Consider the following 16,113-nt stretch of genomic DNA (forward strand, 5'->3'; position numbering starts at 1 on the left):
TTGAGACTTACTTGTGACTTGCAAAACAATGACTTGGTCCCACCTCTGGTAGCGAGTAGCGAGCTGAATGTAGACAAATGGAGCGGAGTAAAAGTAGCGTTTCTTCTCTATAGATCTACTCAAGTAAAAGTAAAAGTATGTTGCATTAAATCTACTCTCAGAAGTACAATTCATCCCAAAAGTTACTCAAATAGATGTAACGGAGTAAATGTAGCGCGTTACTACCCACCTCTGACTCTAAATACAGTTGGCCACGGAGATGCGTCGCAACTTACTACTTGATTTCTCAGTGTGAAACCAGGTACAGGTATTTCTAGGGCATTGCAGGTGAAGATAGTGGAAAATGACTTGTTAATTTTGTTTATCATAAAGATTTAACATTTAATGGCTCCTTACCACTGCTCTGGTATATTTCAGCAATCAGAATCAGAAATACGTTATTAATCCCCGAGGGGAAATTGAGATTTTCAGCACAATCCCATTTAAGAGCAGACAAACATTACAGGGAGACAGAACATGATCGCTGACGGGTCTGCCAACTTACGGCGGCCCTTACAAAAAAGGTGAGAAACCGGTAAACGCTGGGAATGGAGGGGGGGGATATACAGTCGAAGCCTGGGCTCCTGGAGAGTGGGTCCAGACTGAGGCCAATGGAAAAAAAACTCATAACCAAAGCACACATAAGCATGTATGTAAGAGGGAAACATCAAACATCAAAGAACACAAATGACTTTACATTAAAAGAGCAGAGCTGATGCAACCAGCCATTTCTACATACAGCTACAAAAAATAAAAAATACATAAAAAAACCATATACACTGGGGTGGCCTCTGCGGTGTTCCACGCCATCGTCTGCTGGGGTTGGGGGAGCATGGCCAGAGACAAGAGCAGACCCAACAAAGCAACCAAGAGAGCCGATTCCACCGTCGCCCGCCCACTTACTCAGTGGCCTAGTGGTTAGAGTGAGGTTGTGAGTTCAAACCCCGGCCGAGTCATACCAAAGAGTATACAAATGGGACCCATTACCTCCCTGCTTGGCACTCAGAGATCAAGGGTTGGAACTGGGGGTTAAAATCACCAAAAATTATTACCGGGCGCGGCACCGCTAATGCCCACTGCTCCCCTCACCTCCCAGGGGGTGATCAAGGGTGATGGGTCAAATGCAGAGGACAAATTTCACCACACCTAGTGTGTGTGTGACTATCATTGGTACTTTAACTAACTCTCAGCCAGTGTCCAGTCCGCGTGGATGAGCGAGGATGCGTCTAAGGAGACCGAGGTGTCCGATTCCTGCTCATTCAGCCAAGACACTGTGAAGCTTGTCCGTCCCGGCTCTCATCGCTAGCTCCGCATCCCTGTCTCTTCATCCGCATCTCCTCCAGTCTCTCCAAACGGACTCTGGTGTGGCAGAGACCCAGCAGCTGGTCTCCATGGCCAAAAGGCTCCCGGGAGGCAGATCCAGAAGTTCACAAAAAAGCACTGCAGAAGTCCCAAAGGTGGCACCCCTTGTCGCACAGTCCTAAAGGGTCCCAAACAAAAAGGCAAAAAAAAAAACACAAGAGGGAACACAAAAGGATGATACTAGAGCACAGAACTCCTGCCAACAGCAGCACCTTCTTCCTAAGGCACCAAAACCTTTAAACATTTCAGTTGCATGACACTGGTGAGGATTCTAGATCACACTAGTGTCTCTCCATTGTGCGTGAATTGGTATTAGTGTCATGCATTCATCTTGGTTGTGTGTTTTGGGTCATTGCCTTGCTCCAAGACACATCCATGACCCCATCTTCAGGGTTCTGGCTTAGGCCAGGATGTTCTCATCCAAGATTCATGACATGGTTTGTTCATCTGCCTCTCAATGCTTTCAAGTCTTCTTGTATTCTGAGCAGAGAAACAGACCCAAAACATAACCTCCATGTTTGAGAGTAGTGACGGTGTTCTGGAGGTTATGTCCGACATTGTTCTGCCTCCAAACGTGCAAGGCCAGTCAGCTTTAATTGTTTAAGTTGCTCAAAAAGGTTCATTATGTCTCCTTATTCATATACTCTTTCAAATGTTCTTGTAATCAGACCATGTTTTCATATTTGATGGAATCTTTACCTGACATGTTTCGACTGTCATCTGCAGTCTTCTTCACAAGGGTCACCTGACCACTGTGACGTGTTGCCTTTCAGCTGTTCTTATGTCAAGTCTACCTGGTTCCTTGATATAGCTCGACTGATCTTTGTTGATGAAATATAGGGCTCTATTCCATTGCATAGTTTGATTTTTTTGCTCGTATCTGCTTTTTGCAGGAGGATCCAAGCCTCTTGGGTACTCTGAGGCCCCTTCTACACTAAAAACTATTTTGTCTTTACCTTTATTGTCCATTCGTTTTTGGTGACTTTATATACTCTGGACCTAGACGTTGAGTCCGCGACATACATGGTGGACAATAACTGATACAGTCTGCTTTGCCAGTCCTAAAGCATTCGCCGTTTTCCGTAGTCTTCCCTCATCGGCCAGGTAATACAAAACACACACTACTTTTTTTTTATCACATCCACGGGAGCCCGCATTCTCGTTGTTTCTCCTTCGATAAATGGATTAAGTTTTTCGGTAAGTAGAATCACAGCTGACCTGGACATTCGAAAGTTCTCTTGTTGTCTGAAAAGTGGTGTATCCCAAATAGCTGCAATCGCTTTCTCTTAAGGTGTTCATGAGTGGTTTCCACAATTGTCTGTACAGACGGAAGGATAAACTGCATGACTCGCCTCCATATGTCCGGTGGTTAGCTCCGAGTTACGAAACCGCTTTATTATGAAGCTGGCTGTGGCGCGTTCTTTCTGACGTCACTTCCTGTGAGGGGGCGCGGTCATTCTGGCGTCACTTCCTCTCCGAACTCAGTTTGTAAAGAGCCGGAGATTCAAGAAATAGATGGCTCACTTACCCGTGTAAAATATTATCCAAGGAAGAGAACCTTAAACAATGATTTAGTGTGGCCGAAACGGGGAGTAGGCTAAATAATCATTTGTTTAATGAGTTCTTAGACTGAGACTTAGATGTCCTTTTTATTGTCATTCAAATTTGAACTTTACAGTACAGATAAGAACGAAATTTCGTTGCATTAGGTCATGGTAGCAGGATAAAAAATCAATAAGGTGCCGATATAAATAAATAGATTACTGTACAGATAAATATATTGCACTTTTGCATATGCATCCATGTATATGGATGTATGTTATATTGTTTTTTATATTCCAGCGAGTTAATCCATTTTTGTGGGATTTGAGGGGATTATTATGATGCGTTCAATAATCGTACAGCCTGAGGGAAGAAGCTGTCACAGAACCTGGAGTTTCTGCTACGGAGGCTGCGGAACCTCTTTCTAGAGTCCAGCAGTGAAAACAATCCTTGGTAGGGGTAGGAGGAGTCTCTGCAGATTTTCTGAGCCCTGGTCAGGCAGCGGCTTTTTGCGATCTCCTGGATAGTAGGAAGAGGAGTCTTGATGATCTTTTCCGCCATACTCACCACTCTCTGCAGAGACTTCCAGTCTGAGGCTTATCCGGCTTAATGTAGACAGGGTCTGAGAGTTTGCACGCTGCTTGCTTCACAACAGCCATCTTGGCTTGGTTGACTACCACTATGTTTCACTTGCGGGAAGAAGTCACTTGTCGGAATATAAAAAATCCTTCCCCAGTCCAGCAATGTTCGTATTCTTCTGCTTACGGATTATTTTGCACTCAACTGGTTCTCTTATTCTTTTATTATTAATGCAGTATGCCGTAACTACGAAACGTCATGACACGAGGACCGCATGTATATATATATATACATATTTGTTCTTTTTAACTTTGTGGTGAAATGTCCGATTCTTGAACAGCAACAAAAGTGAATTTAGTACAAAAGTTGGTACAAGGTTGGATTGAATTGCCATGCAAACAGACAACGTCTCCGGAGACGTTGGATGAATCGAGAATCATGCGAATCATGCATAGACTTGGTCTACTTGGTTATTTATGTGTTTCCCTCGTGTGTCAAGGTCTAGTTGTTTTGGACCTGTTTATTCTGCAACATCCTTGAATCCCTTAGCCATAATAAACAATCAAAACATTTTGTACAATGGTCAGGACGACCATACGTTCAACTCTAACCCACATATGCTCCTTCAATGGTACAGGATAGAAAAAAGAGAAACGAGCAGAAATTCCACTACTGTCGTGTCCTCCTTAATGCTTTTCGACCTCGCTCTCTTTCCGGACTTTGACAGACACAAAATATGGTACCATGGTCAGAAATTCCACCACAACTCAAAGATTTCTCTGGTCTCCTTGTTGTGCGTCTTCATTGTTAATGAGAAAAGACACTAATTCCCATTAGTTTTTACGTCTGTTGAATAAAACAAAGAAAGAACAAAAGGGAGAGAAGGAGCGCAAGGAGGGAAATGTCTGATGGTGTCCACTGAGGGTTGGGAGGGTGGATTAGGGAGCCGGTGAATGTGTTTAATTAAAAAAGTTTCTCTGGTGGGTTGGCTGCTTTTTTTTTTTCTTCTCTCATTTTTGAGTTTTTGAGTGTATGAAGGCTAGCCACAGTCTTGTTTGAATTCTTGCTAAAACAGGGCTAATCCCTCATCAGTCTAGCCCAGCCCCCCCACTGGGGCCTTGGTGAAGGGGCCAATCATGGACGGCGACTCGGACTGAATGGAAATGACCCGAGATAACACTGGTGCTCAGGACTTTGTCGCTCTACTCCATGTCATTTCCCTCTTCATTCAACAAAAGAGATACACTATATTGCCAAAAAGTATTTGGCCACCTGCCTTGACTCACATATTAACTTGAAGTGCCATCCCATTCCTAACCCATAGGGTTCAATATGATTTTGCAGCTATTACAGCTTCAACTCTTCTGTGAAGGCTGTCCACAAGGTTGAGGAGTGTGTTTGTAGGACTTTTCGAGGAGGTCAGGACTCTGTGCAGGCCAAGTTCATCCTCACCAGACTCTGTCATCCATGTCTTTATGGATATTGCTGGTGCACAGTCATGTTGGAAGAAGAAGGTGCCCGCCTCAAACTGTTCCCACAAGGTTGGGAGCATGGAATTGTCCAAAATGTTTTGGTATCCTGGAGCATTCAAAGTTCCTTTCACTGGAACTAAGGGGCCAACTCCCGGAAAAACAACCCCACACCATAATTCCTTCTCCACCAAATTTCACACTCGGCGCAATGCAGTCCGAAATGTACCGTTCTCCGAACCCAGACTCGTCCATCAGATTGCCAGATGGAAAAGCGTGATTCATCACTACAGAGAAGGCGTCTCCACTGTTCTAGAGTCCAGTGACGACGTGCTTTACACCACTGCATCCAATGCATTGGACTTGGTGATGTATGGCTTAGATCAGGGGTGCTCATTACGTCGATCGCGAGCTACCGGTCGATCTCGGAGGGTGTGTCAGTCGATCACCAGCCAGGCATTCAAAAAATAGTCCTAAAAATGAGCGATCATAAATCTTCACTATGACGTCACTTTCGTCACTTGATTGACATTCACGGCACCCGAGGGTCTACTGAGATGACGCTGACTGCTGCCAACTCATTAAAATTACCGACAGGAAGGCGAGAAACACTTTATTTCAACAGACTGGCGCGGTACCTGGCGTCAAAACTCCAAAGACCGACTGCACAGTTGCACAGTTGCGCTAACAAAATAAGAGTCTCAGAAAGCTGGCGTGCACAAGCTAGCAAGCTACGGAGTTTGCCGACAATGTATTTCTTGTAAAGTGTATACAAAGGAGTACGGAAGCTGGACAAATAAGATGCCAAAAACCAACCACTTTCATGTGGTATTGGACAGAAAGGAGGACTTTTTTTCTCCTCCATTCGAAAATGCGGACGTTATCAGCACCACTGTCTGATTCCTATCAATGCAAGTCATCAGAATCAGGTAATACACCAACTTATATTCTTGTCTTCATGAAAGAAAGGAATCTATATGTGTTAAACATGCTTGTATTATCTTTAAACACCTTTAACTTATTAACAATATTAACTATATGTGTTAAACATGCTTGTATTATCTTTAAACACCTTTAACTTGTTAACAATATTGACTATATGTATTAAACATGCTTGTATTATCATTAAACACCTTTAACTTGTTAACAATATTAACTATATGTGTTAAACATTCTTGTATTATCATTAAACACCTTTAACTTGTTAACAATATTAACTGTATGTGTTAAACATGCTTGTATTATCTTTAAACACCTTTAACTTGTTAAAAATATTAACTATATGTGTTAAACATGCTTGTATTATCTTTAAACACCTTTAACTTGTTAACAATATTAACTGTATGTGTTAAACATGCTTGTATTATCTTTAAACACCTTTAACTTGTTAACAATATTAACTATATGTGTTAAACATGCTTGTATTATCTTTAAACACCTTTAACTTGTTAACAATATTAACTATATGTGTTAAACATGCTTGTATTATCTTTAAACACCTTTAACTTGTTAACAATATTAACTATATGTGTTAAACATGATTGTATTATCTTTAAACACCTTTAAGTTGTTAACAATATTAACTATATGTATTAAACATGCTTGTATTATCATTAAACACCTTTAATTTATTAACAATATTAACTATGTGTTAAACATGCTTGTATTATCATTAAACACCTTTAACTTGTTAACAATATTAACTATATGTGTTAAACATGCTTGTATTATCATTAAACACCTTTAACTTGTTAACAATATTAACTGTATGTGTTAAACATGCTTGTATTATCTTTAAACACCTTTAACTTGTTAACAATATTAACTGTATGTGTTAAACATGCTTGTATTATCTTTAAACACCTTTAACTTGTTAACAATATTAACTATATGTGTTAAACATGCTTGTATTATCTTTAAACACCTTTAACTTGTTAACAATATTAACTATATGTATTAAACATGCTTGTATTATCATTAAACACCTTTAACTTGTTAACAATATTAACTATGTGTGTTAAACATGCTTGTATTATCATTAAACACCTTTAACTTGTTAACAATATTAACTGTATGTGTTAAACATGCTTGCATTACCTTTAAACACCTTTAACTTGTTAACAATATTAACTATATGTGTTAAACATGCTTGCATTACCTTTAAACACCTTTAACTTGTTAACAATATTAACTATATGTTTTAAACATACTTGTATTATCATTAAACACCTTTAATTTTTTAACAATATCAACTATATGTGTTAAACATGCTTGCATTATCATTAAACACCTTTAACTTGTTAACAAAAACATGTATTTCATAAATGAGTAAATATAAATTATATATATGAATGAGGTAGATCCCCACGACTTGATCAAATGAAAAGTAGCTCGCCTGCAGAAAAAGTGTGAGCACCCCTGGCTTAGATGCAGCTGATCGGCCATGGAAACCCATTCCATGAAGCTCTCTGCGTACTGTACGTGGGCAAATTGGAAGGTCACATGAAGTTTGGAGCTCTGTAATAACTGACTGTGCAGAAAGTCTTTGCACTATGCGCTTCAGCATCCGCCGACCCCTCTCTGTCAGTTTACGTGGCCTACCACTTCGCACTAAGTGCTTGATTGTATACACCTGTGGCCGGGCCAAGTGATTAGGACACCTGATTCTGATCATTTGGATGGGTTGCCGAATACTTTTGGCAATATAGTGTATCTCTCCACTGTCGGGACCCTTTTCCAAAGCATTCCACTACATGCAGACTTCAGGGGAGAAACACTGTTTAGGGAAAGGGACACATGTTTAAAGAGCAGCGGAAGGTTCCTTTGACTAGAAAATATGGATAATAAACGTGAATAAAAAGTCTTGAGACAAGCCACTGCGATTGTAATAAACTATCAGAATCACAGCATAAAAGCCAGCGCTTTTATTTTCCCTTCCATTATTCTTTAACGAGATACGGTCGGACTTTTGAGTCTCTAATCCTTTACTTTAAGTGCCGGCATAACCCAAATTTGTCAAGATCACATAAAAAGTGTTTTGTAGAGTCCCTCATCTGAGAACGCCGCGATAATCAGCCCTCCGCTGTGAGAAAGGTGGCTTGTTTTGCAGCTTTGTGAGTTTTCCCCTCACAGGGTGTTCCGTCAGCTGATCGATCGCTCTGATGAGGGAAGTGTTTTTGATCAGGGGGGCGGTTGTTATTGACAGCTGAAGGGTTCCTCTCGCCGCTTCAAAGAAAAGGGGCAATAAATGCGCCGGTTCGCACACAAACAAGGACGTTTATGGATTGAGTGGATATGAGCGCGTGGACGAATTTAGCAGCATGTATTGTGGCGCGGCCCCCGCTGTTGTGATTACAGCATGTAGACCCAATATTTGCCTTGAGAAATGGAAAAACAAAACCATTACGAATCTCTGCATCTCTCTACACCAGTGTTTTTCAACCTTTTTTGAGCCGAGGCCCTTTTTTTTTTGTTGAAAAAATGCGGAGGCACACACTGCAAAAACTGAAATCTAAGTAAGATTAAATATCTCAAATAAGGGTGATATTTGCTTATTTTCTGTCTGATAAAATAATTCTTCTCACTAAGCAGATTTTATGTTAGAGTGTACTCAGTGGCCTAGTGGTTAGAGTGTCAATAACCTCAGAATTGTTGGTATTTAGTAACCCTAACCCTAACTGTTAGAATAATTGTAAGTTATCACAAGAAACTTTGTGTTGAAAGGACAGGGGCTTTCTTTGAGGCCTACCAAGAGTAATGCTCGTAAAACTCCACTGTGTAAGGGGGGGAGACACATGAAGGGTTTTCTGTTTTCTCTCATGTATGGTAATCAACAGAAATATATTGTTCTAATCCAAGGACTTCAAAGCGGACAGATGGCAGGATCTGCCCAATTTCCAGACGAACTCTTTTTGAACTATTTTATGGACCTCTTTTTGAAGTATTTTACGAACGTCTTTTTGAACTATTTTTCGGACCTCTTTTGGAACTATTTTACGAACTCTTTTTGAACTGACCTTTACTGTAAATTGTTTACGACCTTTTCTGTGAACTTTTTTGCGACCTTTGTCCTTTGGAAACAGCGGTGGCCAGGTGATCCGGGAGGGTCCAAAATAAAAGAAGGAGGCATACAATCTTTTGGCAGAGCGTGCTGGAGATTGTAGAAGGATATAATGTCTGGGCGACTCTCCTCAATAGATTGAGTCCAAATTTAATTCTGTCTCTGTTTAATTCTTTGCCTCTTGTCTTGTTTAATAGATGTCATCAGTGTTTGAACCTGACACTAACCCTGACCCTAAACCTAACCCTTATATGTTCCCCTAGTGTCCAAATAACTCTGAATTAAGTCTTTCTTACTTTAATAAGCAACTAATTATTGGTGAATATGTTCCCCATACTAAATTGTTACCTAACCTTTTTCTGACTGACTAAGTTTCCATGCACTAAATTAGTCAGTTAGTATTTTTGTATTTTCACACCTACATGTCAAGTCCCAGTGTCCATGCCCTCTCGCTAATGTGATTATTGGTCATACGCCATGTGTCTCCCGTACACTGGAGGGCGCTTATTGGCTTTTATCGCGGATACATGTATTGCTTTTCTGGTTGATCTATGATGTCACACCAAAACAAGGCATCTTTCCGTCTCCTTACAAGTCAACAGCCCAGTGGCCTAGTGGTTAGAGTGTCCGCCCTGAGATCGGTAGGTTGTGAGTTCAAACCCCGGCCGAGTCATACCAAAGACTATAAAAATGGGACCCATTACCTCCCTGCTTGGCACTCAGCATCAAGGGTTGGAATTGGGGGTTAAATCACCAAAATGATTCCCGGGCGCGGCCACCGCTGCTGCCCACTGCTCCCCTCACCTCCCAGGGGGTGATCAAGGGTGATGGGTCAAATGCAGAGAATAATCTCGCCACACCTAGTGTGTGTGTGACAATCATTGGTACTTTAACTTTAACTTTTAACTTTTACTTGTTTTAAGGTTTTTGGTCCTCAATGATCTCAGTAAGATATTACAGCTTTTTTTTTACCTATATTGAGTAAAAAACGCTTGAAACTAGAATATCAACTGTTGCAAAGCTGTGTCATCAACACTCACTACTTTTTTAAAGTAATAATTTCAAGCATGAAAAAAAACATCATGACCTTGACACAATTTTGTCTCATAATTAAAACGGATGACAGCCAAATGGACTTTTCTGTTTTATTTTCAATGAAACAATAGAAAATAGGTACTCATAAAGTAGTACAGTTGGCACAGTACAGTAAACTGACAGTTAATATTTAAACATTTAACTTGTGACATTTCTAACTATTTTGAACAGAGATAGTTCATGCACATTCAGATGAATTCTGCTAAATTACAATTAAAAAATTTTTGGCCGGGGGCCGGGCTGTATATGTGCGCACTAATTGACTGAAAGAGCACGCACTTGGCGCGATGATGTCATGTTATCGATGGAAAAATGCATTTTTAGACCACATAATTTGCCTGAGCGGTTAGGAGACCCCGAGAGTAACAAGCGGTTGCCTTGTTGCCTTTCCATTAAGAACAATAAATTAGTTTTTAGTATAAGTTTGCTGGTTTCAATAAATGTAATGCCTAGTGCATATCATTATGTCAAGATAATGGCATGAGCATTTACTTCATTTAAGAATATTTTTCAATATATTGAGCAAAAAGCTCAAAAAAAAATTTCTACCAAGAAAAGTGCACTTGTTATTAGTGAGAATATACTTATTTTAAGGTATTTTTGGGTTCATTGAGGTTTAGCTAAATTTACTTGTTTTGGAAAGTCTTGACAAGCCAAATTTTCTTGTTCTATTGGCAGATAATTTTGCTTAGTTCAAATAAAATACTCAAATAATTTTTGTATTTTTTTTTCTTGTTTTTGAACATTGACTTTTTGCAGTGCACCACCAGCGGAAAGCATTAAAAAATGAAACTCAGCAGCCGATATTGACAGTAAAAAGTTGTTGTCGCAATTGTTGGATATGAATTCAAACCATAACCAAGCATGCATCACTATAGCTCTTGTCTCAAAGTAGGTGTACTGTCACCACCTGTCACATCACGCCGTGACTTATTTGGAGGGGGTTTTTTTTTCTGTTTTCCTGTGTGTAGTGTTTTAGTTCAGTGTTTTTCAACTTTTTTGAGCTAAGGCACATTTTTTTCATTGAAAAAATCCAGAGGCATACCACCAGCAGAAAACATATTGACATTAAAAAGTTGTTCTCGCAAGTGTTGGATAAGAATTCAAACCATAACCAACCATGCATGACTATAGCTCTTGTCTCAAAGTACTGTCACATCACGCCGTGAGTTTTTTGGTGTCTTTCTGTGTGTAGTGTATTAGTTCTTGTCTTGCGCTCCTATTTTGGTGGCTTTTCCTGTTTTTGTTGGTATTTTCCTGTAGAAGTCTCATGTATTTCTTGAGCGCTATTCCCCGCACCTGTTTTGTTTTAGCAATCTATGCTATTTAAGTTATCGCTATCCTTTGCGGGGACATTGTTGATTGTCATGTCATGTACGGATGTACTTTGTGGACGCCGTCTGCTCCACACGCTGTTAGTCTTTGCTGTTGTCCAGCATTCTGTTTTTGTTTACTTTGCAACCAGTTCAGTTTTAGTTTTGTTCTGCATCGCCTTCTCTAAGCTTCAATGCCTTTTCTTAGTAGCACTCGCCTTTTGTTTATTTTTGGTTTAAAAGGGAACATTATCACCAGACCTATGTAAGCGTCAATATATACCTTGATGTTGCAGAAAAAAGACCACATATTTTTTTAACCGATTTCCGAACTCTAAATGGGTGAATTTTGGCGAATTAAACGCCTTTCCAATATTCGCTCTCGGAGCGATGACGTCACAACGTGGCGTCACATTGGGAAGCAATCCGCCATTTTCTCAAACACAGAGTCAAATCAGCTCTGTTATTTTCCGTTTTTTCGACTGTTTTCCGTACCTTGGAGACATCATGCCTCGTCGGTGTGTTGTCGTAGGGTGTAACAACACAAACAGGGACGGATTCAAGTTGCACCAGTGGCCCAAAGATGCGAAAGTGGCAAGAAATTGGACGTTTGTTCCACATACTTTACAGACGAAAGCTATGCTACGACAGAGATGGCAAGAATGTGTGGATATCCTGCGACACTCAAAGCAGATGCATTTCCAACGATAAAGTCAAAGAAATCTGCCGCCAGACCCCCATTGAATCTGCTTGAGTGTGTGAGCAATTCAGGGACAAAGGACCTCAGTAGCACGGCAAGCAATGGCGGCAGTTTATTCCCGCAGACGAGCGAGCTAAACCCCCTGGATGTCTTGGCTCACACCGTCCCTTATGCCACCGAAGATGATCAAGAGAAGAATATCGACCCTAGCTTCCCTGGCCTGCTGACATCAACTCCAAAACTGGACGGATCAGCTTTCAGGAAAAGAGAGCGAATGAGGGTATGTCTACAGAATATATTAATTGATGAAAATTGGGCTGTCTGCACTCTCAAAGTGCATGTTGTTGCCAAATGTATTTCATATGCTGTAAACCTAGTTCATAGTTGTTAGTTTCCTTTAATGCCAAACAAACACATACCAATCGTTGGTTAGAAGGCGATCGCCGAATTCGTCCTCGCTTTCTCCCGTGTCGCTGGCTGTCGTGTCGTTTTCGTCGGTTTCGCTTGCATACGGTTCAAACCGATATGGCTCAATAGCTTCAGTTTCTTCTTCAATTTCGTTTTCGCTACCTGCCTCCACACTACAACCATCCGTTTCAATACATGCGTAATCTGTTGAATCGCTTAAGCCGCTGAAATCCGAGTCTGAATCCGAGCTAATGTCGCTATGCGACATGTTTGTTTGTGTTGGCATCACTGTGTGACGTCACAGGAAAATGGACGGGTGTATATAACGACGGTTAAAATCAGGCACTTTGGAGCTTTTTTTTAGGGATATTGCGTGATGGGTAAAATTTTGTTCACGAGTGAGGGAAGAGTGAATCGTGAGATCGACAGGCGGATCGGTGCGGCGTCTTCAGTAATGCGGACGCTGTATCGATCCGTTGTGGTGAAGAAGGAGCTGAGCCGGAAGGCAAAGCTCTCAATTTACCGGTCGATCTACGTTCCCATCCTCACCTATGGTCATGAGCTTTGGGTTATGACCGAAAGGACAAGATCACGGGTACAAGCGGCCGAAATGAGTTTCCTCCGCCGGGTGGTGGGGCTCTCCCTTAGAGATAGGGTGAGAAGCTCTGTCATCCGGGGGGAGCTCAAAGTAAAGCCGCTGCTCCTCCGCATCGAGAGGAGCCAGATGAGGTGGTTCGGTCATCTGGTCAGGATGCCACCTGAGCGCCTCCCTAAGGAGGTGTTTAGGGCATGTCCGACCGGTAGGAGGCCACGGGGAAGACCCAGGACACGTTGGGAAGACTATGTCTCCCGGCTGGCCTGGGAACGCCTCGGGATCCCCCGGGAGGAGCTGGACGAAGTGGCTGGGGAGAGGGAAGTCTGGGCTTCCCTGCTTAGGCTGCTGCCCCCGCGACCCGACCTCGGATAAGCGGAAGAAGATGGATGGATGGATGAACTTCGAAAAATAAAATAAGCCACTGGGAACTGATTTTTAATGGTTTTAACCCTTCTGAAATTGTGATTATGTTCCCCTTTAAGCATTAGATACCTTTTTTTACCTGCACACTGCCTCTTGCATGTTGTGATCACGACAAACCATGTTCCCGACATCCACAAAGCAATTAGCTACCTGCTGCCACCTACCTAAGTATTACACAGTTACGCTGCCGAGCTCTAGACCGCACCGACACTAAACAACGGCACATTTGCAGATTATTATTACTGGCTTGCAAAAAATATTTTTAACCCAAATAGGTGAAATCACATAATCTCCCACGGCACACCAGACTGTATCTCACGGCACACAAACACTGCTCTACACAGTGTCTCAACTTGCTATTTTCTGCAAAGAAAAAAATGATCTGTACTTGTGCTCGCCATTTCCTCTCTCCCCTTCACCCTATCCTAATCAAATACCAGCCTCTCCCTGGTGTATTCGCTTCCTTCATGCTCTCCCTCCAGCTACGACGCCTCCTCCGGCGCATCCCTTTGTGTTTGCTGCGGTTTAAAAAGCTGTTCATTATTCATAGGCCTTTTCTCTGTCCGCCTATTGACCATTGTGCGCCTTTAACTTGATCAAATAGTCAGTGGCGGAATGCTGCCCTCCAATGCCCTCAAACGGAGGGCACTCTTGGCAACCGCCGCAATTAAAAGTCCGGGAGGCAAGCGTGAGTAAATGAAGGTTGATCTTTGCTTTCTGCCTGCCTCGTAGCATGTTGGTTTAAATCAAAAGGCCCCTATGTACGACTTGTGCTCATGTGTGCGCACTGTACTTGAAAATCCCTGCTCAGTGTGCTCTTAATCAATATTTCAACAGGCTCTTAAATCTATTATACATGCATCTCAATCTCTTCCCCCTCTCTCTATCAGGGAACTGCGCGAATTCGCCAATGGATCCGTGTGTCTGCAGTGCGATGGCCAGTGTGAGAGGATGGACGGAAACGCCATGACGTGTGTCGGCCAGGTAACAAAGACCTCATGTAAGAGTATGGTGCAGCTTTGGTTGCACATATTAAAGCCAGATGAATGTATGGAAATGAAATGCTCGGTCAGATTAGTTACGGCTTTTCTGTTAAGTCTTGTCTTTGTCTGTTAAATATCAATTTCCCCTTTGAGTATTACAGTCATGGTCAACACGTTTGCTCAGAAGGGGGGGGAAACAATGCTGAAAATGAAGACCGTGGCAATGTTGACCTCATGTATGATTAAACAAACTACACACATGGGTTGGAGTTACCATTCGATTTGCTATATAGGATAGGATAGGTCTTTATTGTCATTGCACGAGTAAAGAGCCTTAACTCCCGGGCTATCCGGGGTCTTGCGAAGAGTTGTTTGCGGTTCATATAGAAAGCCAATCAGGGACTCGTTGCTGGGTAAACTATGCCAGAGGTGGGACAGAGTACTGGTAATCCAACTAAACAGAAAATCAATCAATCAATCAATCAATCTTTATTTATATAGCCCTAAATCACAAGTGTCTCAAAGGGCTGCACAAGCCACAACGACATCCTCGGTACAAAGCCCACATACGGGCAAGGAAAAACTCACCCCAGTGGGACGTCGATGTGAATGACTATGAGAAACCTTGGAGAGGACCGCATATGTGGGTAACCCCCCCCCCTCTAGGGGAGACCGAAAGCAATGGATGTCGAGTGGGTCTAACATAATATTGTGAGAGTCCAGTCCATAGTGGATCCAACATAATAGTAAGAGTCCAGTCCATAGTGGGGCCAGCAGGACACCATCCCGAGCGGAGACGGGTCAGCAGCGCAGAGATGTTCCCTGCCGATGCACAGGCGAGCGGTCCACCCCGGGTCCCGACTCTGGACAGCCAGCACTTCATCCCTGGCCACCGGATCTGTGCCCCCCCCCCTCAAGGAAAAGGGGAGCAGGGGAGAAAAGAAAAGAAACGGCAGATCAACTGGTCTAACAGGGGGGCTATTTAAAGGCTAGAGTATACAAATGAGTTTTAAGATGGGACTTAAATGCTTCTACTGAGGTAGCATCTCTAATTGTTACCGGGAGGGCATTCCATAGTACTGGAGCCCGAATAGAAAACGCTCTATAGCCTGCAGACTTTTTTTGGGGTCTGGGAATCACTAATAAGCCGGAGTTCTTTGAACGCAGATTTCTTGCCGGGACATATGGTACAATGCAATCGACAAGATAGGACGGAGCTAGACCGTGTAGTATTTTATACGTAAGTAGTAAAACCTTAAAGTCACATCTTAAGTGCACAGGAAGCCAGTGCAGGTGAGCCAGTATAGGCGTAATATGATCAAACCTTCTTGTTCTTGTCAAAAGTCTAGCAGCCGCATTTTGTACCAACTGTAATTTTTTAATGCTAGACATAGGGAGCCCCGAAAATAATACGTTACAGTAATCGAGACGAGACGTAACGAACGCATGAATAATGATCTCAGCGTCGCTAGTGGATAAAATAGAACGAATTTTAGCGATATTACGGAGATGAAAGAAGGCCGTTTTAGTAACACTCTTAATGTG

At 42.1% G+C, this 16,113-nt stretch overlaps 1 protein-coding gene across 2 annotated transcripts in view; it reads left to right on the forward strand.

Moving 5' to 3' along the window:
• LOC133622494 (receptor tyrosine-protein kinase erbB-4-like) overlaps positions 1-16,113 on the forward strand; it is a 789,611-nt gene that overhangs the window by 599,201 nt on the left and 174,297 nt on the right. For both annotated transcript variants that reach the window (XM_061985295.1, XM_061985296.1), the window contains exon 14: positions 14,476-14,569. In XM_061985295.1, coding sequence (XP_061841279.1) covers positions 14,476-14,569 — 94 coding nt within the window. The remainder of the gene's footprint in view (positions 1-14,475; positions 14,570-16,113) is intronic.

The sequence above is a fragment of the Nerophis lumbriciformis genome, linkage group LG23 (genome assembly GCF_033978685.3).
Source record: "Nerophis lumbriciformis linkage group LG23, RoL_Nlum_v2.1, whole genome shotgun sequence".
NCBI lineage: Eukaryota > Metazoa > Chordata > Actinopteri > Syngnathiformes > Syngnathidae > Nerophis > Nerophis lumbriciformis.